Source organism: Ctenocephalides felis, unplaced genomic scaffold (assembly GCF_003426905.1).
Source record: "Ctenocephalides felis isolate EL2017-DRISC unplaced genomic scaffold, ASM342690v1 CF-g0.4_SCAFFOLD_03573, whole genome shotgun sequence".
Lineage (NCBI taxonomy): Eukaryota > Metazoa > Arthropoda > Insecta > Siphonaptera > Pulicidae > Ctenocephalides > Ctenocephalides felis.
Window position 1 is genome coordinate 25,458,771 of NW_020539727.1, and position 26,920 is coordinate 25,485,690.

The 26,920-nt window shown below is 28.3% G+C and overlaps 2 protein-coding genes across 2 annotated transcripts in view; one reads left to right on the plus strand and one right to left on the minus strand.

Annotated features, from left to right (window-relative positions):
* LOC113389840 (cytochrome P450 4C1-like) overlaps positions 1-19,923 on the plus strand; it is a 54,694-nt gene extending 34,771 nt beyond the window's left edge. Inside the window, exons 3-13 of the mRNA XM_026626843.1 lie at positions 4,525-4,637; positions 5,303-5,387; positions 7,090-7,184; positions 8,948-9,105; positions 13,938-14,064; positions 14,121-14,247; positions 16,065-16,267; positions 16,343-16,517; positions 19,214-19,342; positions 19,417-19,671; positions 19,750-19,923. Of these exons, the coding sequence (XP_026482628.1) occupies positions 4,551-4,637; positions 5,303-5,387; positions 7,090-7,184; positions 8,948-9,105; positions 13,938-14,064; positions 14,121-14,247; positions 16,065-16,267; positions 16,343-16,517; positions 19,214-19,342; positions 19,417-19,671; positions 19,750-19,913 (1,605 nt within the window). The 5' untranslated portion in view covers positions 4,525-4,550 and the 3' untranslated portion in view covers positions 19,914-19,923. The remainder of the gene's footprint in view (positions 1-4,524; positions 4,638-5,302; positions 5,388-7,089; positions 7,185-8,947; positions 9,106-13,937; positions 14,065-14,120; positions 14,248-16,064; positions 16,268-16,342; positions 16,518-19,213; positions 19,343-19,416; positions 19,672-19,749) is intronic.
* Positions 19,924-20,344: 421 nt separating this feature from the next.
* On the minus strand, positions 20,345-24,295 carry LOC113389837 (nucleic acid dioxygenase ALKBH1-like). Its single transcript, XM_026626841.1, has 8 exons — positions 24,287-24,295; positions 23,909-23,932; positions 21,379-21,603; positions 21,145-21,310; positions 20,987-21,082; positions 20,863-20,929; positions 20,639-20,797; positions 20,345-20,576 (listed from the first exon to the last, which is right to left on the minus strand). The coding sequence occupies exons 1-8, from the start codon at positions 24,293-24,295 to the stop codon at positions 20,399-20,401; spliced, it is 924 nt and encodes a 307-aa protein (XP_026482626.1). The 3' UTR covers positions 20,345-20,398.
* Positions 24,296-26,920: the final 2,625 nt, after the last annotated feature.

Consider the following 26,920-nt stretch of genomic DNA (forward strand, 5'->3'; position numbering starts at 1 on the left):
CAATTCTTATATTCTGCTACAATTTTCTGTAACATTGTATTTCTAATTGTCTATAATAAATAAATAAAAAAAATCTATACGGTATACTCACAAAGGGCAATTGGTTAGGAAAAAAAATTGATATTTATGAATAACATTATTTATAACTTTCAAACCATTCGATAAATATGAATGAGGTATTCGGCAAATTTGTACAAAATTAAATAATCTGGAATATTTTAGTTTTTGGTAAAGATCGGCCGGGCCGTTTTCTTGTAACAGGGCTTTAAAAAAAATTGACGATTTTTATGATTTTTTTTTGACGGTAGATATCATAGTCTTGTAGATCATACTAAAATATTACGGCCCTACGACAAGTCGTTTAATTTTAAAAATTCTTCAAAGTTTGCAAAAATTAGTATCGTTTTTTTGGCATTTGTCAAAATTAGACCTTTGATCGACATTTTCTCAAAAACTCCTGGACCGATTTCAGACATTTAAAAGCCCTTTGATGTATCTCAATTAGGACTATCATTTCTCAGTTTTGTGAGACAATTACTCGGGAATGATACTGATTAGTTTTAGGTGAAAATCTACCGAGCCGTTTTTTTTTGTAATTAATTACCAATATACTATTAATTACAAAATACCAATACCAACTAGTTTGAATTTCGGTGTCAAACGATTCAGAGTGACTGAATGAAATAGATGTATGGACGTGTGTGTTCGTTTATGTTAATATGAATGAGAGAAGTACTTGTTTGAAAAAAGTTGTATAATTTAAATAAAATAACACACTGCACTTGACTTGAATATATTAATAAATTTATTTATATATATATATATATATATATAGTGTGTGTGTGTGTATGAATAAAATTTGCACAAATACTTGTATAAACAATTTATTGTTGTTAAAAAGTTGTAACATTGAGAAAGATCAGTATTGTTCGAATCGTTCTCAAAGATACATCACAGATATGAAATGTTTTTAAATATTTAAAAATATAAATCAATATTATATTAAATAAATACAAGATTGAACAAAATATTTGAAAAAAGTGTTACAAGTTATTTTGTTAAATTTTATACATAAAAAATTAAATAAATTGTGATACTAACTAAATGTTAAAAAACTGAAAGTTTAAAAAATCAAGCCAAGAAAAACTTTGCAAAGACTTAAGTGCTTTAAATTATATATTATAAATTATTATTGTATATTTATTAATATTATTATTTACCAAAATGTTTAAAAAACTCGCAAACCATTATTTAACATCGGACAGAAATTTTCAAATGCAATTGTTCGAGGTCACAAATTTTTTATTAGTGACATTTTTATTCGTTTTTGGTTTTTATTCGATTTTAAAATTATATAAATTTTTTTTCGACAACGATTTGCGGAAAAGTGGAAATAAATTAAAAGGCCCTAAGGCTTGGCCTTTCATTGGAAATGCTGCTCATTTTGCGGGCAAAACTGAAGGTAATATTGATCCAGAGAAAGGATATTTTTTTGGCTTTTTGGGGATTTTTAAAAAATTATTAAAAATAGTTCTGTTTGTTTTGGAATATTGGAATTTTAGTATGTTATACTTCATTAAGTCCACTATAACCTGAATATTATAAGTTTGTAAGTTTTGTTGGACATTTTTCGGAAATTTACAACTTTATAAAATAATCCCTTAATAATTGACCAAGGGAAAGGATACTTTTTTGACTTCTTGGGGAATTTTTAAAAATTTACTAAAAATAGTTCTGTTTGTTTTAAAATATTGGCATTTTAGTATGTTATACTTTATTAAGTCTACTATAACCTGAATATTATAAGTTTTGTTGAACATTTTTAGGATATTTACAACTTTATAAAAGAATCCCTTAATAATTGACCAAGGGAAAGGATACTTTTTTGACTTCTTGGGGGATTTTTAAAAATTTACTAAAAATAGTTCTGTTTGTTTTAGAATATTGGAACTTCAGTATGTTATACTTTATTAAGTCTACTATAACCTGAATATTATAAGTTTATGAGTTTTGTTGGACATTTTTAGGATATTTACAACTTTATAAAAGAATCCCTTAATATTTGACCCAGGGAAAGGATACTTTTTTGACTTCTTGAGGGATTTTTAAAAATTTACTAAAAATAGTTCTGTTTGTTTTAGAATATTGGAATTTTAGTATGTTATACTTCATTAAGTCTACTATAACCTGAATATTATAAGTTTGTAAGTTTTGTTGGACATTTTTAGGATATTTACAACTTTATAAAAGAACCCCTTAATAATTGACCAAGGGAAAGGATACTTTTTTACTTCTTGGGGGATTTTTAAAAATTTACTAAAAATAGTTCTGTTTGTTTTAGAATATTGGAACTTCAGTATGTTATACTTTATTAAGTCTACTATAACCTGAATATTATAAGTTTGTAAGTTTTGTTGGACATTTTTAGGATATTTACAACTTTATAAAAGAACCCCTTAATAATTGACCAAGGGAAAGGATACTTTTTTACTTCTTGGGGGATTTTTAAAAATTTACTAAAAATAGTTCTGTTTGTTTTAGAATATTGGAACTTCAGTATGTTATACTTTATTAAGTCTACTATAACCTGAATATTATAAGTTTGTAAGTTTTGTTGGACATTTTTAGGATATTTACAACTTTATAAAAGAATCCCTTAACAATTGGCCCAGAGAATTTCTTGAGAATCGAATTTTTAAAAATATTAAAATAATTCTATTGGTTTAAGAATGCTGGTTATTTATAAATACTATACTATAGTATGTTACACTTTAAGATTTCTACTATAACAAGTTTAAAAATTTATAGGTTTTTTAGAAAAATTCTCTTTATGAAATATTAACTTAATAATTGATCCTGATATTGGATATATTTTGACATCTGTAAGAATAGAATTTTTGAAATTTGCTAAAAATTGTTTTGTTTGTTTTAGAACGTTCAAAATTTAGTATGTTATACTCTACATGCTTACTGAGATAATAAAATCTAAAATTTGAAAGCTTTCTTAAAATTTTTCAAGATATTTACAATTTTATAAAAGAGGTACTTAACGCTCTGTACATATAAAAATGAAACAATGAGTAAGCAAAGTTTTAAAAATTTACTACAATAATTCTATTTGTTCTAGAATTTCCAAAATTTAGTATGTTATATTTCAATATGATTTCTATGATAACAAATACTAAAAGTAATATCGTTTTGAAGAAACTTTAAAGCATTTTAGAATTTTAATAGAAGAATGTACTATATATTGAAAGTGTATTGAATTGTCTCATTCAATTTTCAAAAATGTAATAAAACAGTTCCGTTTGTCTTAAAATGCTGAAAATTTAAAATATTTTACTTTGGTATGTCTTCATCAAAATCAAATACTAAAATTTAATATATTTAAAATTTTATGAAAGAAGATTAAGTCACTGGGTATAAAAATAAAAAAAATGAGCTCAGTTTTAAAAATTTACCTAAATAGTTTTATGTGTTCTAGAGCGCTAACAATTTAGTATGTTATACTTTAATATATTATATCTACTATAATACCAAATACAAAAACTTGTGCGTTTTTTTTTAGAATTTTTTAAAGTAATAATGTACACAGAGTTATAGCAAATAAATGTATATATCATTGTCAATATTTTTTGACATATTACCTATTTTAATTTTTAACTTAACGTAGGGCAAGTTATAGTAATCGCAAAAAAATCGAAAATGAACATTTTTATATGTCTTAACGTTTCAAAACCTTCTGAACATTTTGGCATACCTTAGAAAAAATGGGTGTATGTGTATGTATGTTTTAGCAAATTTTCGTCGACGATTTCGGGAACACGGATGAAGCGATTTGAATAATTCAAAAAACATTCGATTCGTATTGATAAGGAGACGTGCTGATTAGTTTTGACGAAGGCAAGTATAGCCGTTCTGAAGATACGGGGCAAAAAGCGCCAAAAATGGTAACTTTTAATAATTCAAAAAACATTTTACTTGTATTGACAAGATGACTGATCAAATTTTCATGAAGGCAGGTCTAACGGTTTCGGAGATCTAGAAAAAAAAGTAAAAAAAAATGCCATTTGGCGGCCAAAAATGATCATTAGACATATGCACATCAAATTATCAGATATTTTATAGAGATTTTAACAATAAGTATAAATTTTGTTTACATTCCTATGGGTTCCGTACCAATGTTCATCCTTACGCGCTTCGACATTTTGTCTCCATGCAGTACGATTACTTTTAGAAAAAGTTCAGAATTTCCAAAATATTTCTAAATAAATTTTCCTTCAAATTTGTTTTCTTTTTTTCAAAAAAAAAAACAAATTTTGTCAAAAATTTATGGTTTTTCAAAAATCTAATTTTTTCAGAGTAATTTTTTTTCAAAAGTGTTAATCTTTTTTAAAAAAAATAATTTTTGGTACGGAAAGTTCCTGCAATTTGCCTTAAGGCACGATGCCATGTGCCCCACTAGTTATATTATATATTAGAAATTATATATATATATATATTTTTTGTAATTTTTTTTTTCAGATATTTTTCCAAAAATCGTGAAGCTTATGGAAACTTATGGACGTGAAGGGCCATTTCGAATTTGGTTTGGACATCAACTTTATGTCATTGTGTGCAAACCGAAAGATATACAGGTAATAAATAAATATTATTACGATCTCGCTTAATACGATTTCTTGTATATTATTGCACTTTGCACTTTGAAACATATACCTCGATGAGACGCGTTCAAGGTCTAATTATTACATCTTTTTTTATTTTCCATAAAATATTTTTGTAATTTTGGATTAAAAATTCAAAAAATTACCCAGGCTAAGCACCGTCTAAGCGCCACTCTGGTACAAATGTTTACGCAAGTGCGTTTAGACTGTTTATGTAATGGAGCACTTTTCCAATTTTATGAAAAAAAAAACTATTGAAAAATGTGAAAATGCCGCCAAGCTAAGCACAGTATAAGTGAAAATGTCGCACAGAATTATTTGCAAATGTGTTTAGACTGTGACTATACGGGAGCACTTTTTCAATTTTGTGTGAATTAGGCAACTATTTTTTTTTTTTTGAAATTGAATTCGAAATGAAATGGCGATTGTTAATGTTCTGGAGATAAATTGATTTATGATTTACATTTAACAAGATAGCAAAAATAATGAAAGTTACAGTATTTGTAATATTATATTTGAAAACGTTTAAAATTTCTCGAATATTTTATTACGGTACGGGAAGTTCCAGCAATTTGCCTGAACGCACGATGCCATACACCACTAGTTCATTTTAATTTAGTTTTTTTCTATATTTTCAGATAGTTTTGAACAAAGCTCTGCAAAAAGGCGACGTATACAGATTTTCAGAGCCCTGGACCGGTCATGGACTTTTTACAGCACCAGGTGAATAACATTATTAATTTGTAACTAACATATAATTATTAACTTAATATTTTTAATTCATAAAACATAGATAATGCAGAATTTAATATGGGTTTGCAATTTATTTAACTGAATTCATTTATATACAAATATAACACAACTTTTACATTTATTCTGAAAGTTTGAGCTTTTTTTGTTAAAGTAAAGATGTTACTACATAATGCTAATTAAAAACGAAGCTTTATTATTTGCACTGGTTTTTACAAAACCCGTGCACGTGTAAGAATAAACTGAATATATATATATATATATATATATATATATATATACTAGCTGACCCGGCAAACGTTGCTTTGCTAAGTAAGGTATATTCTAAAACAATTTCTAGAGAATCAAAAATATTAATACTAATAATCTATAGAAAACATGGTTTATTCCAATCCAAGTCTTTTTTGGTATTTCGACTTATTGATTACCTTTCAAGTCTTTCAGATTCTTTTTGGGTTCGGGATTTTATGTATAATTGTAAATAATACTATTGAGCTTATATAAAATTTTCAAATTTTTTCGAGGAGAGATAGAAAATGAATAAAGTAATTCTTCTTTGACCTGCTCTTCGAAAAGTTTCAAGTAACATTCGATGAATTAAAGTAATTTTAATAAAAAGTATATATTTAGAGCAGGGCGAAGCACAAAATTCAAATTTGACTTTGTGCAAATATTAATTATATTATATAAATCAAACCAATTATATCACAACAAATTAGACATTTCAAACAAATAATTATCTGACAACGTTCAGTAAAACTGCCAGTTACTTCATCATTGTAGAAATGTGCTTTTTTGCTGTCTATCAAATATTTGTTATCTAAATCTTTTTACCCTATGGTAAACAGATTTAATGTCTTCTTTTAATTTTAAAGGTATTTTACAAAATTATAACATTTACATTTAACTTAATGCTAAAAAACTACCAACAGAAGAAAATACTTTTATTGTGGATTTTTTCATGATCATGAGAATCAAGGTTATAGCTGGTTATACATCTTTTTCCCTCTACTTTCAAATATTGTTGATGAACGATGTTCTATACTCAGTTATATTATTTTTTATTTATGTTAGTTAAATTCAGAACCTAAATTTGGTAACAATCAAATGAACATTTTGTCAAATAACCTTTTCCCAGAATTTATCGACGAATACATAGTAATATATGAAGGTCCGGGGTTAAAAAGGTCCACCACCGATGTGTCAAAAACCAGTAAAGTTAAGCATTGTTTAACAATATTTGAAAGTAGAGGGAAAAAGATGTATAACCAGCTATAACCTTGATTTGAAAACGGTAATCTTTGAAAATCCATAATAAAAGTATTTTCTTCCGTTGATAGTTTTTTAGCATTAGTTCAAAATGTAATTATTTTGTAAAATTTATTTAAAATTAAAATAAGACATTCAACCTGTTTGCCACCTGGTCGTTTCAAGTTACCCCGTCTATGGGGTAAAAAGGTCTAGATAACAAATTTTTGAAAGACATAAAAAAGCGCATTTCTACAGTGATAAATTAGAAGGCAGTTTTACTGAAAGTAGTCAGATAATTGTTCGTTTGAAATTTACTATTTTGTTACTTAGCAAAGCAACGTTTGCCGGGTCAGCAAGTATATATATATATATATATATATATATATATATATATATATAATATGATTTGTATTTTTCCTTTCAGTTAGTAAATGGCGTAGTTCAAGAAAGCTTTTGAGTCCTGCATTTAATATGAAGGTGCTGGAAGGATTTGTTCCGGTTTTCCAGCAACAAAACAGGGTAAAAATATAAAAGTAAATAAATAAAAGAGATTATTTTTATTGTAACAGTATAAAAATGGAAATTTAAAAGTAATAATCATAAATGTCATAAATAATATTTTGTATTGTGTTCAGTTAAATCACTAGAGTGAACTTTGGAAATGATTCATATCCAATTTATTCTTTATAAACTTGTTTGAAAATTTGGAATCTTGTAAAAGTTCCAGAAGGAGTTTTTGGATTAAAGCCTGATAGATCCGTTATTTTTAGAATCTTATTTTCAAAAATCAATTATATTGATGTTATAATAAACATATTATGGTGTAAAATATTTACATGAATTTCAATGAATAATCGAATTGGTCACAATATACCTATTTTGCAAAATAACACTGTAATAAAAAATAATTTGAATAAGGTATTTGCTACCCTCTTATGTCCCACGTCCAACCAGTAAGCCAATTTTGAATTTAACCTGGCGCGAGGGGTTGTTTCAGGTTGCGTTAATAATAGGACGTGCAATTAACGCGATAAAAACAATATTTTAATATTTAACATTGTTGCTAGAGTATATAAAGAATTTTTACTTTTAAAAATGTTCTATGCATAAAAACAAAAATAGAGGAGCGAAAGTGTCAAAAAATGGTCTTTAAAGATTTATTATTATTATTATTATTATTATGGTGGAGCAATATTTATTTATTTATTTATTTATTTATTTATTTAAATATAAAGCCCACAGATTTCTCCAAGAGGACTCAAAAATACAATTATTTTACATAATGAATAACAATTAAATTATCTCCCTTCCGCTTTGTTGCTCTTGCTCTAATACAAAAAGGCGGAAGGAAGATATTTGACAACCTATTATATACAAAATTACAATATATAGTTAGTAACATAAAATGCTTAAGATAAAATTACATATACTGCAGAATGTACCAATATTATTTATAAACAGAATAAGATAAAATAATTAGATATTTGAAATTAAAATAAAAAAGTTAACTTGTGCAGATGGAGATTATTTGATTAGGTGAAGTGTTGTGAATATCTATTTCATTATTAATTAAGTTAAAGTTAGAGGACATAAGTAAAATTGGCGAATTTAAGAGAGAATTAGATTTAGGGGTAGGATAATTGCAAAATAATTGTGAACAATAAAGGATAGTTGGTTAAGAATAAGTGGACAGTCTATAGAATTATTGCAAAGTTTAAATAAGAACATAATTGTACAGATAAATCGACGTGAGGCAAGGGAAGGAATACCAAATTCTTTTAGTAAAGTGTTGTGGTCAAAGCCACATTCAGGGTAAATTTTATATGCTTTATAATAAAGGTATTTCAGAAATTTTCGCTGAACCTTCTCTATCGCATCAGAGTTGTTGATTTGATGAGGATACCAAATAATCGAACCGTATTCTAATTTTGAACGTACAATAGAATAGTACATGCAAAGAAGTGCATTGGTAGACTTGAATTGTTTACAATTTCTCAGTATCATACCTAAAGATTGATGTGCTCTATTACAAATATCAGTTACATGATCTGTGAAAAATAAACCAGAATCAAATAGAACACCTAAATCGGAAATTTTATTATATCTATCAATGCTGGCGTTAGAAATTTTATAATCAAAAAGTATTGGAACGCGCTTATGTGTAAAACTAAGAATCTTGCACTTTGATATATTTAAATGTAATTTGTTATAGATACACCAAGAGTGGAAAAGGTCAAGTTGAGGCTGTAATAATAATATTACAATCGTTTGCAATTTTCTAGATTCTGGTGGAGAAATTAAGGGATGTGGCCGATAAGGAATTGGCCGTCGATATGTTCGGGTACGTGAGTGCGGCCACTTTGGACGTCATCTGCGAAACGGCGATGGGCACGAGGCTACACGCCCAAAACGATGACACCTACACCAAATTGGCGCAAAGGTCAGTAGGCAATAATAATCAATTTATTCATCATGATAATAGATAAATAGAGATAATAGATAAACTAGTGGTGTATGGCATCGTGCCTTAAGGCAAATTGCTAGAACTTTCCGTACCGTAATGAAATGTTCGAGAAATTTTGAACGTTTTCAAATATATCATTACAAATACTGTAATTGTTTCATTATTTTTGCTATCTTGTTTGTTATGTCTAACAATGGGCAAATCAAATGTAAATCATAAATCAATTTATCTTCAGAACATTAACAATCGTCATTTCATTTCGAATTCAATTTCCAAAAAAAAAGTAGTTGCCTAATTTACACAAAATTGAAAAAGTGCTCCTGCATAGTCACAGTCTAAACGCATTTGCAAATAATTCTGTGCGACATTTTCACTTATACTGTGCTTAGCTTGGCGGCATTTTCACATTTTTCAATAGTTTGTTTTCTCACAAAATTGGAAAAGTGCTCCAGTATATAAACAGTCTAAACGCACTTGGGTAAACATTTGTACCAGAGTGGCGCTTAGACTGTGCTTAGCCGACATACATACACACACACATCCATTTTTTCTGAGGTATGCCAAAATGTTCAGAAACCTTCAAAACGTCGAGAAATGTAAAAATTTTCAATTCCTGTTATATATTATATTATATATTAAGACAAACCTGGTGTTAAAAAATTTCCACAAATTTAGTACAAAATGAATAAAATTAACATTAGATTAAAATTTAATTAATTATGTAATTTTATCCATTATAGAAGTGTCGAATTGGGACTCGAAACGTATGGGAATCTAGTTATTAATTTTTTGTCGTTTTCACCACCTATATTTCGTTTTGTTTTATTAAATTTTTTGTATGATCAATTAATTTTTTTCAATTAATTTATCTAAATTCTGGGAGATATGGACTGTCCGAAATAATGAAAGAAATATGATGAATTCATACACTTACATAATTATTTTTTATAAATTTAAATTTTTGAAACAAAAAAGGAGTTAGTTTAGAAAGTGTATCAATCTTAATTTATAATCCTGAATTAATAAGCCTGATAATTATGCCTAGGAGGCTTAATGTCCTATCCTTAATTTTTTTTTAATTTAAATGGATACGCATTTGCAAATAATTCTGTGCGACATTTTCACTTAGACTGTGCTTAGCTTGGCGGCATTTTCACATTTTTCAATTAGTTTTCACAAAATTGGAAAAGTGCTCCAGTATATAAACGGTCTAAACGCACATGAGTAAACATTTGTACCAGAGTGGCGCTTAGACCGTGCTTAGCCTGGGTAATTTTTTGAATTTGTAATCCAAAATTACAAAAATATTTTATGAAAAATAAATAAAGATGTACAAATTTGCTTATCTTTGAAAGCAATTGTTTTATCAATACAAGCAGAAAGTTTTTTAGATCATTCAAATCGGACGCTTCTTAGTTCACTTAAAAACTGCCATTTTTTGCACATTTAGCTCTGTATCTTCGAAATGGCGGGACCTGTCTTTGCCAAAAACTAATCACCTTTTCTCCCAATCATTACAAATTGAATGTTTTTTAGATCATTCTCGATTTGTATTTTCTGCACTCTTTGCTCCGTATCTCCGTAACGTCTGGACCTGCCTTTGCCAAAAACTAATCAGCACATCTCCCTATCAATAGGGATCGAATGTTTTTTAAACCATTCAAATCGGTTGATCCGTGTGTCCGAAAACGTGGACGAAAACAAGCGGTCTTAGGTATGCCAAAATGTTCAGAAACCTTCAAAACGTCGAGAAATGCAAAAATTTTCATTTTCGATTTTCGAAAGATTGCATCTTGCCACTTTAAGGCTAAGGTGACCACATTTGAAGGACGGAGGGACTTTTTTAATGATTTTGAATCATTTACAATGATTCAGACATAAAAGCAGATACATATAAATTAATTCCAGTGCAATTTACTATTGACTTAACCATCAATCTTTCACTATAAAGGTGATTATGATTTAAATAAAATTTAACGCCATGTGCGTCAATTATGTACCTAGTATTTCTAGTTTCTTCTAATTTCTGCTTGATAATAACCTGATTGCTTACCAGCATTTTTATTAGAGCCGATTATATAATTATAAATGACACATTTAATTATTTAACAATTACAATCGACGTGACATATATTTAAAAACGACCTGTTCTGGTTCATGACGAGGCTGACCGGTTCTGGGAAATTATAGTCCAACGTTGAAATGGAGTAGAAATATTATAACTAGGTGTAAGTGGCATTTTGCACACAGTACAACTTACATAAACCTCCTACCTACGGTATGTGTACATAATCGACTTGTAAGATTTGAGATTCAGCAAGTTAACTTACAAGACATAATTTTGGACTTTGCAAACGAATTGTCATTTCGTTGATTTTTTATTAACTAAATTTTTTATCAGTCAAATTTTTCCATATTTATACTATATAAAAATAATTATATAAAAATATCTGTTATGGCAAAGTTGTGAGCCGAAAATGTTTTTTACATTTTTACAATGACTTGCTAATAAATTTATTATGAGTGTAAATTATATATACATATAAGTATGTATACGTTTTACAATTTGTTTACGTGCATAAAATATATATTATGTAATAATAAACATTTAAATTGAAATTTATTATCGTCCGTATTAATTAGGGATTTATTGTTGTTGTTGATGCGAATCTTGTAAAATGTGTTTGTGTTCATTTTTTTATCGTAACATTTTGATATTACATATCTTATATATAAAATTTACGTATCACAAAGTTCGTTTCCGTACTCCTCCACAACGACTTTACCGATTTTTATCAAATTTTATATGGGAATCGGTGATGAGAGTAGTTCGCCCTTATTTTTTTATAATTTGTCATTAAAAAATACATACAACCCTAAGTTTTTATTTTCTTATCACCAATCCCTATTTTTTAACAACTATTTCAGTAGTTCAATCAGTTTTTATCCCTGGTTCAGTCATTGATTATTTTTGACATAATTACTGAATTAATGAAAAGCATGGTAATAATATATCAAAATCTTTAAACTTTAAATGGGCCAATTCAATTTAAATGGAATCAGTTTCAGATTAAGTTGGCAAATGCAAAGACTATTAAAGGACATTTATATGTGGCGTGCTTTGCAGTGGGTAAACTTTTGGTATATTTTTAATAGCTGCTTTTTTCACACTTTCTCATTTGAAATCAGTTAAATATTTTCATACTAAATATTTTATACTAGAAATATTTTTTATGGCGAAACAGCGTTTGCCGGGTCAGCTAGTATATATATATATATATATATATATATATATATATATATTATCAACTTTAATGAAAGGCTTGAATTACAAACAATATAAATCAAATTTTATACAAATTTAAGAAAATATATCTTTCTAGTTATGTCGATGCAAGTGTTATTAACATTTGAATATAAAATGGCACTGCAGTTAATTGATATGCATCTACTTTTTGTGTCTGAATCATTATAATTGTAAAATAATAGATACAACTTCTTGTATAAATAATTCATACTATAATTTAGTTTTCTGTCGTCATTACTACGATTGTAAATTTCTAGATTAACTGGATTTTATTTATATTCAACACGCGTAAACCTGTTTTTTGCCTTCATTTTTGTTTCTTATTATGCATGAAATAAATGCTATATCAGAAGCCTCAGAAACAATAAAATTCTGTAGTGATTTCCCAGAAAATCGTTCTAGAAAAAATATGATATGATAATTAGTTTAAGGAAAATACTTTGATGAAATGGCTAATTATGTATTGCTGTTATTGCAATTGCAATTTGAAATTAATATATTCACTTACCGAGTGAGTTATTAGTGAACTATAATAGTATTTATGCAAATTTTCCAAACCTCGACAAATAGGGTAGTTCAAGTAATTGGCCGAAAATCGAAAATGAACATTTTTGCATTTCTCCACGTTTTGAAGGTTTCTGAACATTTTGGCATACTTCAGAAAAAATTGATGTGTGTGTATGTATGGATACATTTTTTCGTCCACGTTTTCGAGCGCACGGATTTGAATTCGGGGCAACCCATTTGAATAGTTCAAAAAACATTCGATCCCTATTAATAGGGAGATGTGCTGATTAGTTTTTGGCAAAGACAGGTCCCGCCATTTCGAAGACACAGAGCTAAATGTGCAAAAAATGGCAGTTTTTGAGTGAACGTCCGATTTAAATGATTTAAAAACTTTCTGCTTGTATTGACAAAACAATTGCTTTTGAGGATAGAAAATTATTACTTTTTTATTATCCATAAAATAATTTTGTAATCTTGTATTAAAAATTCAAATCAAAAAATTACCCAGGCTAAGCACAGTCTAAGCGTCTCTGATACAAATGTTTACCCAAGTGCGTTCAGACTGTTTATGTAATGGAGCACTTTTCCAATTTTGTGAAAAAAAAACTATTGAAAAATGTGAAAATGCCGCCAAGCTAAGCACAGTATAAGTGAAAATGTCGCACAGAATTATTTAGACTGTGACTATACGGGAGCACTCTTTCATTTTTGTGTAAATTGGGCAACTATTTTTTTGAAATTGAATTCGAAATGAAATAACGATTGTTAATGTTCTGGAGATAAATTTATTCATGATTTACATTTGATTTACTCAGATATAACAAGATAGCAAAAATAATGAAAGTTACAGCATTTGTATAATAATATATCTGAAAACGTTTAAAATTTCGAATATTTCATTACGGTACGAGAAATTCCAGCAATTTGCCTTAAGGCACGATGCCATACACCACTGGTTAAAGAATTATTTATTAATTAATATTAATATTTTTAGGACTCTGAAGATTGAATCGGAACGCATGTACAATATTTTTTACTATCCAGATTTTATATTCTACAAGAGTCTTGCAGGCAAAGAATTCATGAAGGGAATTCGATACTTCAGAGATCTCACAGATAAGGTAAAAAAAATCATAATTTAATAAATTTAATTATGTTAATTATATATGACTTTTAGGTAATCAAACGTAAGAGGCTAGAATTGAACGAGAAGGAAAAATCGACCAGTTTTGCTGCTGGAACCGAAAGTGAAAAAGTTTTGTACAACAATGCCAAAAACTTGGAAAGAGAACGAGCTGAAAGAGGTAAGAATCTTCAAATGGACATTTTTGCATGAAAATGATCATCATTTATTTATTTTTATTTGACTTAACTAGATGACCCGACAGACGTTGTCCTGTACCCCCAATGTCTACAATTTTTTAATAAAAATACTAACATTTACCGTTTACCTAAAAATAATAATTATTGTTTTTTAAATTACTCTTCACGCGAAAATGCATATACATTTATAATATGAGCGATGTTAAATGTACAATTGCATTAAATAAAATAAGTCTCAATTCCCAAACTATATTAGAAATTGAAGTCTTTTAAACGGTATAACATAACCATAAACATAACATAACACTGATACTTCATGTTGGATTAAATTAATTTAATATTTTATTATTTAAGATATCCAAAATTGCATCTTAAACTTCTCCTAATCGATATCGTGAGGACTGAATTGTATGTTTTCATCTTTACTTTCCCATTTGTTGTTATAAAGTGAAATTTTCACGAATTTTAAAAATATTGTAGAAAGATTAGTAAAAGATGCAAAGAAATTATATATTGAAAAAAAAACTATGTTGAAAATTTAATATCCGAATCTTGTGTTAGCGCCCCCTAAGGCGTGCGCTCGTATTTTTCGCATGCATCGCATTAAAGGTAGGACCGGCCCTGATTAATACTTAATTTTATATTTTAAGTGAATTAATTTGTCATATCCTGTTCATATGTATATCATTCAATCTGCCATACATATACTGTATTTTATATTATTTTAATTTCTGACACATCTCAGCTGCTTTTTGGCAATAATAATATAGACATTTTATTTTTCGTATTTATAATCATAAATTTATTATACATATTCTAATATTGTCTAGGTTCATAAGTAAATTGAAATTTTTGGCAGATGATAGTTTTCATTTATTTTCAATGCAAAGAATGACATGTTGCTTTTTGCAATTTTTTCTATTTATTTCTACAATATTGCACATACATCCCAGTACTTTATAAACACATACATCCTATAAAATTTCCTTAACAAACTTCAGAAAGATTTATCAAAATCCAAATGATCGTTTAGGAGGAGTATACAGTGAGTGCTTGTAATTTAATATGAACTTTATATAATAGCAATAAAGCTCAAATTGATTCTACGTTTTAGTCGGAAAACGTTTGTATGAGAAAAAGAAAAGGGCTGTTCTTATGGGTTTTCTGGTAATTATTCGATTTTTTCTCCCATCTTTGGGCACAAACAAACATTTTAAAAAAAGAATTGGCTAAATTAGTCCAGGCGTTGTTGAGTTATGCGCTTACCAACACATTTTGCGATTCATTTTCATATATATATATATATATATATATATATATTTATATATATATATTTTTAATTTTAATAATTATTACAACTGCTAAATTATTAACATCAAGTAATATTAATAAATAATAACATAAATTTAAATAAATAAAATTTACATGAAAATAATATCCGTAATATGATTTGATATAAAATATAAGCAAATAATAATAAAAATAAAATTAATAAATAATATAAATAAAATTTCTGAATATTAAAATAATACTAGAAAAATAATAAAATATAACAAAATAAAAATAATAGAAATAATAAGATAATAATAATAATAATAATAATAATAATAAAATTTACAAATTTATGAGATCATTTGGAATTTTTCGTTTTAGCCTTGTTGGGCGCGCTTCTGAGTATACTTTGTGTGCCAAGTAATTTGGGTGTTCGTCTATTCTTTTTTTGTAGTTGTTTGTTTTTTGTTGAATTATTCATTTTTATATATAAGATTTTACTTTGAATGCAATCTTATTTTTCCAGATGACGACGACATACCATTGTTCACTCGCAAGCGCAAGGCTTTCCTGGACCTGCTATTCGAATACACCAAACAAGAGGGTCAGACCTGGACCGACCAGCAACTGAACGACGAAGTGAGCACTATGATGATAGCAGGCAACGACACCACAGCAACCGTAGCCTGTTTCACCATGATGATGCTCGGGATACATAAAAGCTATCAAGTAATCAACTCGACTTGATAAAAGATGATAGATAGATAGAAGTGTTTTATATCTAATGAAATTAATTTTATCTAGGATCTGGTTGTTAATGAACTGAAAGAGATCTTTAGCGGACCAGACAGAAATCGCGATCCTGAAATTTCTGATTTGCAGAATATGATATATTTGGATCTGGCTATAAAAGAGACGATGAGACTGTTCCCGGTTGGGCCGTTCATTGTCCGGAAATGTATGGAGGATATCAAATTAGGTAACGGAAAATTTAAGAAAATACTATTTGCTATTTAATTTATTAACTTCCCGTAGGGCAAGTTATAGTAATCGCAAAAAAATCGAAAATGAAATTTTTTATATATCTTCACGTTTCAGAGGTTTCTGAACATTTTGGCATACCTTAGAAAAAATGGATGTATGTGTGTGTGTGTGTGTGTGTGTATGTATATGCGGATACAAATTTTCGTCGACGATTTCGGGAACACGGGTGAAGCAATTTGTATAATTCAAAAAACATTCGATTCGTATTGATAAGGAGACGTGCGGATTAGTTTTTGGCGAAGGCAGGTCTTGCCGTTCCGAAAAATATAGGGCAAAATGTTCCAAAAATGGTAACTCAGTTTTTAAGAGAACGGAGCGTCCGATTTTAATAATTCAAAAAACATTTTACTTGTATTGACAAGATGAAGAATTGATCAAATTTTCATGAGGGCAGGTCTAGCGGTTTCGGAGATCTAACGAAAAAAGTAAAAAAAAATGCCATTTGACGGTCAAAAATGATCATTAGACATATGCACATCAAATTATCAGATATTTTATAGAGATTTTAACAATAAGTATAAATTTTGTTTGCATTCCTATGGGTTCCGTACCAATGTTTACGCGTTAGACGGCGACGCAGCGCTTGCGCGCTTTGACATTTTGTCTCTATTTTTGGTACGGGAAGTTTCAGCAATTTGCCTTAAGGCACGATGCCTTAATTGCCTTAAGACAGAATTTCACTCACAGCTAGTTTACGTTTCAAGTTACTCAGTTTGTACATTTTTCAAGTTACTTATGTACATTTTTAGAACTCGAAATTGAATGGAATGTGTTCAATAAATTTAACTTAATTAATATGATTACATCAGGTTATATAAGTTTGTTTCAGAGACATCAATTTGAAATCTCTATGATTACTCTTTAGTGAAGAACTTTTTCCCAAATTGAAAATTTCATCGAATTCTAAATTTCCTTAATATCAGAATTGTAAATAACTCAATTTTGTGCAATATAGCCTAAATATTATTTATATATATATATATATATATATATATATATATATTTAATTTCAATAATTATTACAACTGCTAATTTATTAACATCAAGTAATATTGATAAATAATAATATAAATTTAAATAAATAAGAATAGACGAGCACCCAAATTACTTGGCCAACAAAGTATACTCAGAAGCGCGCCCAACAAGACTAAAACGAAAAATTCCAAACGATCTTATAAATTTGTAAATTATTATTATTATTATTATTATTATTATTATTGTTATTATTATTGTTATTATTATTATTACTATTATTATTTTATTATTATTATTATTATTGTCTTACTATTTCTATTATTGTTATTTTGTTATATTTTATTATTTTTCTAGTATTATTTTATTATTCTGAAATTTTATTTATATTATTTATTAATCTTATTTTTTTTATTATTATTTGCTTCTATTTTATATTAAATCATCATATTACGCATATTATTTTCATGTAAATTCTATCCTTTGCTCTTTTATTTATTTAAATATTATTTATATAGAACGATGTTTTATAATATAGAATGTATATAAAATATATCATATAGTGCACAAAAGTTAAATAAATTTTAGTAGAGTCTTTGACCAGTTTGCAAGTTGTTGTAGAGTCCTCTAGTAATAAACAATCTTGTTGGTTATTTAATTTTGTACTAATTTATAAAAGACATATTTATATGTGATATAAACAATGCAGTACATGAATGTTTAATAAGTTTTAGTAAAGTCTTACACAGGTTTACTGTGTGCATATAGGTTTTTGTAATAGATATTTTATTTATTTATTTTATCACATGACATCTGGAACAGTTAGAGTTATCATACATAAAGTACAGATATAACACAGATAAAGTACAGATATAATGTAAAAATTTCATAAAATATCATAGAACAAGATAAAATAATTTAACTCAACATCAAGTTGAGCAGGTGGAGATTATTCGATTTAGTGTAGTATTATGAATATCAATATCTCAATTAATTGAGTTGAATTCAGAAGACATAAGTAAATTAGACAAAGTTAACAGGGCATAAGGTTTAGGAATAGGATAATTGAAAATATTTGTGTTCATGAAGATAATTTAGGAACGTTGGTTAAAAATGAGGGCATTCTATAGCATTATTACAAAGTTCATATAGAAACAAAATACTATTAATAAAACACGTGTGGGAAGAGATGATATGGTGAGTTCATCTAGCAATTTTTTGTGTTCGGAGCCATATTCAGGGTAAATTGTGAGTGTTTTAAAATGTAGATATTTTAGGAATATACATTGAACTTTCTCTACCGCATTGGAGCTATTAATATGATGAGGATACCAAATAATTGATCCATCCACTCAAGCTTAGACCGTACATTTACATAGTACATGCAAATTAGTGAGTCATTTGAATTAAATTCTTCACAGTTCATTGATATTCCTTAAGCTTTAATGCAAATATCAGCTATGTGGTCTGTAAAAGACAAACCAGAGAGAAATTACACGCCTTCCAAATCAGACTATTTCATGTATCTTCATATTTAAATATTCATGCAACAAGTTGTCAATATTTAGACTTTGAAATATAAACTGTCACCAAATTTTACGAAAATTACTCATATACCACGAATTGTCTAATAATTATTTCTAAAATGTATTATTTTAGAGAGTTGCACAATACCCAAAGGTGCCAGCATCGGTATCGGTATCTTCGGTCTGCACAGAGATCCTGAATTGTGGCCAGAACCAGAACAATTTAGACCAGAAAGATTTGCCAATGGTGCCAGTTCTTATGGTATTAATTCATTACAACATTTACTTGCACAACTCTCTTTTCATTGCAATTAAAACTGATCATTTTATAAACAGAAACAGTCGGAATCGTTCAAAATGGTTATGCCACAACAAATGGAAAGATCATCCAGAATGGAGATGTTAAATCAATTGCTATTAATGGTGATGTTAAGGAAAATGAATTTAGTAATGAGATTAAAACAACAAATGTACCAAATGGTAGTGACGGATATTCAATGAATAATGACAATAGTGAGAAAAGTATTTTTAATAAGCCGAGACATCCGTATGCTTATATTCCATTTAGTGCAGGACCCAGAAATTGTATAGGTATATATATATATATATATATATATATATCACACAATATAATACAAGTTATATCATATATTAATATTTTTATTCCAGGCATAAAGTATGCAAAAATTTCATTAATGATGATGCTGTCATCAATTTTAAGAAATTATGAAATATCATGCGATTACAAAATAAAGGATATCAAACTTCAAAACGATATCATACTGAAACCGAGTGAAGGATATATTGTGAAACTTAAACATAGAAAATTATGAGGATATAAAATACAAGACCATAATTAGAATTTTAATATTTGGGTAATGTACATAATTTTTATACATTATTTTATATATCATAATACTTCTCAATTAATTATAGAGGCAGGTCCTCATTGTATTCAAATAATAATTAAGTAGTTTTTATACAATGTGTATTTTTATGTATTTTGATTAAGATCACAATTATTATATAAATTATAATATAAAATAGTAAGTATACAGAGGTGCGTTTTTGTTTTGTCAAATTTCATATAATAAAATATTTAATAATAATGTTAATACTAATCTTAGAATAGAAAATGAAAGTCTTATATATAATTCTTATATTTATATATTTTCAACAAATATTATAAACTGTTAAAGATGGTTATAATAAATTCAATCAATGAAATGAAATTAATTTAATATTTCAAATTATCTGTGGCATCTGGTAAATATGATTTATTGATACTTATTAGATATTTAGTAATTTTAGATTCCATTTACACTTTTTTATGCAAAACTTGCCTTACATTTAAATTAATTCTACATTCATTCAAGTATTGCTCAAACGGTTTAAAAAATGTATCATCCAGCAATTTTTGATAAGTATCTACATCAATTTTATTAGCAAATAAATCTTCGGCAGATATCTGCACTGCATCTTCATCCTTTTCAAGCCTGGAAAATATAGAAGTGATTATCAGAAATAAAATGGCTAATTATTGAATATTATTACTAACCATGGTTTATCATCGGATTTTAAAATCAAGGGCACTGCATGGTAACACAATCGTGCCTGCTCTGATAAGATGCAAATGTCTCCTGAATTTATTCTAATTGCCGTTGGTTTAGTTTCTTTGGTGGTGCCCCCTAAAAGGAATATGCAGGATTGACCAAAACTGCAAAAGTGAAAGGCAACATTTAATCCGATTCAATGCAAAATTATATATTTGTTTGTTATTACCTTAATGATATCAACGGTGCCATTTTGTAAGGTTCAGAATGATCTGTGTGTCCAGACAACGTGTCACCTGTTCAAGTTGAAATTATACTACCAAATTCTTTTTGTATTTATTAAGCAACTGTACCTTCTCTGTAGAAATTTATTATAGCAGCTTCTGCTTGATAATCATCAGATAATGATAACGTACTGGCAATGTGATTGCACAAGTTGAACAAATCATCTAAAATTATACACAAGTCTGTAATTTCAGTACTGTTTGCTATGTTAAATCTATACGAGTACCTGGAAAGTTATTTTTATTGTCAAAATCGTATTCCTTAGTGTCCCAATTATGATGGTAACCCAACGTGACCCATCTCATTTTTTTTGTAAGCTTTTTCTTCCTTATAACATCTGTAGATGGATTTGTTAAAACAGACCACCACTGTTCATTTTCGTTCAATAAATTCTGTATTGTGAAAAATCAATTACAGTTATCTATTATATATATTTATATGTTATATTTTATCCAATTACTAAGTTATCAATATTGCTTTTATTAGGTTTCTGCGAGTATTCTTTTAAACTTCGAATGGTCCAGTATCGTTGTCCATGTGTTGTGAAAGGATTTTGTATAAATAATAATCCTGGTCTGTTTGTTACTTCATATATTTCCCATTGTTCGATTGGCTTCAGGAAATAAGAGGCGTTTGTGACTTGATCAATTAGATTAGCTGTTACTGGGATTTTTGATATGTTTGGCTGAAAATAAAACATTATGAATAACTACTACAATGAACTACAACTACAATTGTTTTTCAGATGATGGAAACTATTATTAGAAACAAAAAAGTTGTTTGTTTGATGTTTAGCATCATGCATGCATCCATCCAGTTATTAAGAAGAAAAACAAGGATATGGTTAAAACAAATTTAAATAAGTGTTCAATGTATTTCGAACCCAAAACACAAATTATTTAAAAACACACACAATGAATGTATGAAGGTATATAGAAAGGATTATATTTATGAAAAGAAATTATATATTTAATGAAAAAATTAATTTAAAATAAACAATGATGTTTGGTAAGTTTTCTGAATTTTATTTTAATAATTTACTTTTCCACTTAATTGAGGCTAGGAAGATGAAATAAACTGTTTATTTTAAATTGTACAGTTTCGATAAGAAATATGTCACAAATTACTCTAAATCGAATCGAATTGAATTTTACATTTTACAGTTCATGCTTTTTTTTAGTTCATGATAAGACATTTACAATTTCAACTAAATTATATATATTTCAACACATTCTGTGTTAAATAATCAAACATATGTAAATATATATATATATATATATATATATATATATATATATATATTATAATATATATCTATATATATTAATTGTTTAATATGAACAAAACAGCACTCAGATTTGTTTAACACAACTTTATTTTATGATTACAAACGTTTCGAGACCAAAGTGTGCCTCATCATCAGTGTAATTTCAATAACAGTTACTTATTACTAAACATTCTTTGAGTAATACTAAAAACTCTTCTTAAAATGTTTGAAACGTTTGTAATCATAAAATAAAGTTGTGTTAAACAAATCTGAGTGCTGTTTTGTTCATATTAAACAATTAATATTCGTTCCACTCATATCATAAAATTCTATATATATATAATATATATATATTATATATATATATATATATATATATATAATAAATATGAACAACAACACTCAGATTCTTAACACACACTTTATTAATAATTGCAGACGTTTCGAGACTATGGTAATCCTCATATTCAGTGTAATTTCAAAACAGTTACTTATATGCTGCACATTCTTCAATATTTTATTTGAAATACATTTAATTTTTGATATACAAAAAACACCAACTATTCTTTGCAATGCTCGACTCAGTACTAAAAAACATATGACAATTACAGTTTTTCAGTACTGAGTCAAGTATTGCAAATATTAGTTTGTGTTTTTTGTATATCAAAAATTAAATGTAATTTAAATAAAATATTAAAGAATGTGTAGTTTATAAGTACAGTAGAACCTCGATTATCCGAACCTCGGTTATACGGATTCGCGATTATCCGGACACAATCGCGTCGGAACTTGCTTATTCTGATGTGCATATATACATTAATACATTCTCTGTTTTGACGTGCATATATGCATTTTTAAAGGGTGCCGTTATCCCTTAAAGATAAAATAAATATTATAGAATCATTAAAAAAGGCGAAACCGGCCGTAAGTTAGCTGATAAGTACGGTGTAAATACATCCATTATAAGCGATATTAAAAAGAATGCCGATTCAATTTTGTTGTACACTCGCAAGTTAGTTAGTGAAGAGGGTAGTGAAAATCGGAAAATGGTGAAGAGACCGAAAAATGAACTCTTAGAAGAAGCTCTATATTGTTGGTTTTTACAAAAACGATCAACAAATTATTTGTAAGCAACTTTTCTTCTTCATTGATACTTTACATACCACCTGATTATTTTACCTCATGATTAATATAATATGTATAATGTAATCTAAGAAAATATGTAAGTGTTAATTTTCTAATAAACATCGATTTTTGTTGATATCTATGTATGCATTTTTTGATACACAAAACATTATTCTTCATAATTTGGATTATCCGGTTTTTCGATTATCCGGATGCCTATCGACAACAATTAGTCTGGATAATCTAGAACCTCGAACTGTTTTTGAAATTACACTGACGATGAGGCATAACATGATCTCGAAACGTCTGTAATTATTAAATAAAGTGTGTGTTAAAATCTGAGTGTTGTATTGTTCATATTTAACATTTAACACACACACACATATATATAATATATATAATATATATATATATATTTAAATTTACATTTTGTGTGTTTAAATCATGAATTTATGTACTTGGTTGTCGTTAACCTCAATATATCAGAGAAACTTTAAAATATGCAATAATAATTTTTATTATTTAACCAGATAATATTTTTGAGCTAATATCTGGTCCAAAATAGTATATTTTAGTTAGTACGAATGCTTTATCTTACATTTTGTAAAATTAATTTTCTTCCCTAAAATCGATAACATCATCGAGCGAAGGACTTTTCGTTCGGGATTTATAATATTTAAAATCTCTTGGAACATTTTTTTTAAAAACTAGGTTAATTTAAATATATAATCAATCACATTGTGTTTATATAAATTAGTTAATAAAATTATTCACGCGCGTCAGCCGACGGACACTATCCCTACAGACACTTTCGGCCACGCCCAGGCCTATCGAGAGTGGGCGGGGTCAATATATAAAACTTAATTTTTTAGTGAAAATGATTAAAATATAATAATTTATTCAATCAAATCTCATTTATTTTGCATTTTCTATGTTTGACATAAAAATCCTTAACCTAAAATTAAGTTACAATTACATTTGTCATTATACATTAATACCAACCGACGTAATCGGGAGCATAATATTTGACATTGTGAGTGAATGGTTTTCAGGTTATGTTGAAACAATTCAATTTGCCATTGAAATAGTGAATATGTTCATTAATTATTGCATTGAAAAGTATGAAAAAGTGATTAGGAAAGCCCTTAAAACAATACCAAAACGATTAATATAGTGAATGTTGTGTTTTTGCGCCAAATTAGTCATTAGAATCCTTATTAGAATACTAGGGTCCGTTCCAGTCCGTTCGTATTCCAGTGCAGTGCTTCACACTTTTTGCATCTATTTGGTGAATAATGAAATTAGTGATGATAATAAATAAATAAATGTGAAATAAAGTAATGATCTTTGTTTTTTATTAATTTGAAAAGGTTTTCAGCATAATATTCGGCATTGTGAGTGAATGGTTTTCGAGGTTATGTTGAAACATTTCAATTTGCGATTGAAATAGTGAATATGTTCATTAATTATTCTCTATAGTCCTTTAAAAAGAATTTCCAATAAGTCGCCCAGCGTTCCAAGAATGTATCTTTGCATTTTTCAGGAAATTATGTTTGATATTCGGTTTTCTATTAGTGCATATTTGGTTTTGTATAATGTTGCTGATTTTGTAAAGAAACTAGTTACGTTTTTAAAGAGTCATTAAATAACAAAAAATTTACGATTGCCAGAACACCCATACACACTGAAGTTTGCTCCGGTGTTGACCATAACCTGTCAAAATTTCAGCAGTGTTGCTTTTCTGCAAATGCACATGCATGCATGTTGCATGCCTTGTACAATCTGTTCTGTCACTTCTGTCACTTTTGTCTAATGTCTAAGCCGCCGTCTAACCTACAACAAGTATTCGTAAATGTAAATTATTATTTCTGTGTTCAACAGATTCTGTATATATTTTTTCGCGTGTTTCTTTTTATATCATAAAGTTTGGTTCTTCATCACGGATAATATTAATAAAATCAGTGCTAATATATATAAAGGACGCCGATTTTTTCGCCGTGAAGAAAGTTGATAAAAAGTTTCAAAAATGGTTGAACCTTAAAACTATTCACGCTAAAAACAAGAATTGAATACGCTCAAGCTCAACAATAGAGCAGCAATACTTATTATTGGTAAATTGAGTGGATGCACGCAGATTTCATTTGAGAAGAAGTTAGGCGCACGAGGCTCCAGAGTTTGTCATCGCTGTTATTCGTGTTACTGGGGCTCATCTGAGAATTGGAGCACACCTGGCACAGAAGGCTATGTCGCACCTTATACAATAACAACACAAGACACTGTCATACAAGGGTTTGGAGCATCGGGAGTGGCGTGAAAGCGGTATTTACGACAATTGTAACTTGTAAGGTAAGGTACGAATAGAATAAGTTAATTAATGTACATGTTATTTAGCATATGTCACGTTTAAATGCTCTTACGAATATTGGTACCCTATCACTGTCTAGGTCGGTAGATTCAAATCCAGCATTAGATGTAAAGTTACCAGAGATCACGTTACCCCAGTTCAACGGTGATTATAGTGAGTGGACCCAATTTATTAGATCTTTATAACTCGTTAATTCACAATAACACAAGTTGCTGCAAGTCCAAAAGTTGCACTCTCTAAAGGAGCTCTACTATCGTCTGCTGCAAAACTAATATCATCTTTAAGCTTAACAAATGAGATTTACACTGAGGACGGCCTATGAGCTACTGTGTAAGACTTATGACATTAAATTTTAAATACTGAATTCCCATTTGCAGCAGATCGACAACATACCACAGATACACAAAGGAACAGGCACAAAGTGCGAGGCAACAAATACGTGCTCTTTCAACTGAATATGAACCAACTAAACATTAGGATCTTATTCTGTTGTATATGCTAAACAAGAAGGTTGACAGCCATACTCGCATGGCATGGCATGGAATTTGTCCAGGAATGGAAAGTTCTTCTAACGGTAAAATCAATTTTTTTCCTTTCTGGAGCTGCGTTTGTGCCTTAGAGAACTCATTCTAAAGAGAAGACCCATTCAGGGAAATTCTAAATGGTTCATGTTAGTACAGTGAAAAGGGTAGTATCTCCGTGTTGTTGTTGTAAGGGAAGTCATCCATTGTACAAATGTTCCAAGTTTAAGGAGTTGGAGATTTCAGGGCGCAAGGATCTGGTGTTAAAGCATTCACTGTGTGCATTCGTTGTTTACTTCCTGGACATGATGCTAAGAGCGTAGTTTTAAAGGTGCTTGCTATAGATGTAAAGAGCCCCACAACACTTTAATTCATGATGAAATAGTTCTTCGTCACCATCAACTAGCCAACTCTCATTCTGGCAACAATATTCTTTTAGCTAGTCACAATAACATACAAAACTTTCTTCCACAGTCTCTCGATATGAATGAATTTGATAGTATATATCTATTATTAGTATTATACTATTTTGCAGATTTTACCTGAAGCCAAGTACATTGAATTGTTACTCATTTGTATTTAGAAGACTATTGGAATCCTGAGAAGCGTATCAGAAATTTGAAGTTAAGGTAATTATACTATTATTTTGTTGTATGGTTTCATTTGGTTGTAGTTAATAAAATCAAATAGATCTTAAAAATATTACACTTATTTCACAAATTTT

Excerpts from the sequence above, each read along its gene's own strand:
- LOC113389837 (XM_026626841.1), bottom strand. Across the intron at positions 21,604-23,908 it reads GAAAATTAATTTTACAAAAT|CCAAACATATCAAAAATCCC; the intron begins GTAAGATAAAGC and ends TTTTATTTTCAG. Across the intron at positions 21,311-21,378 it reads AAAGCAATATTGATAACTTA|AATTTATTGAACGAAAATGA; the intron begins GTAATTGGATAA and ends TTCACAATACAG.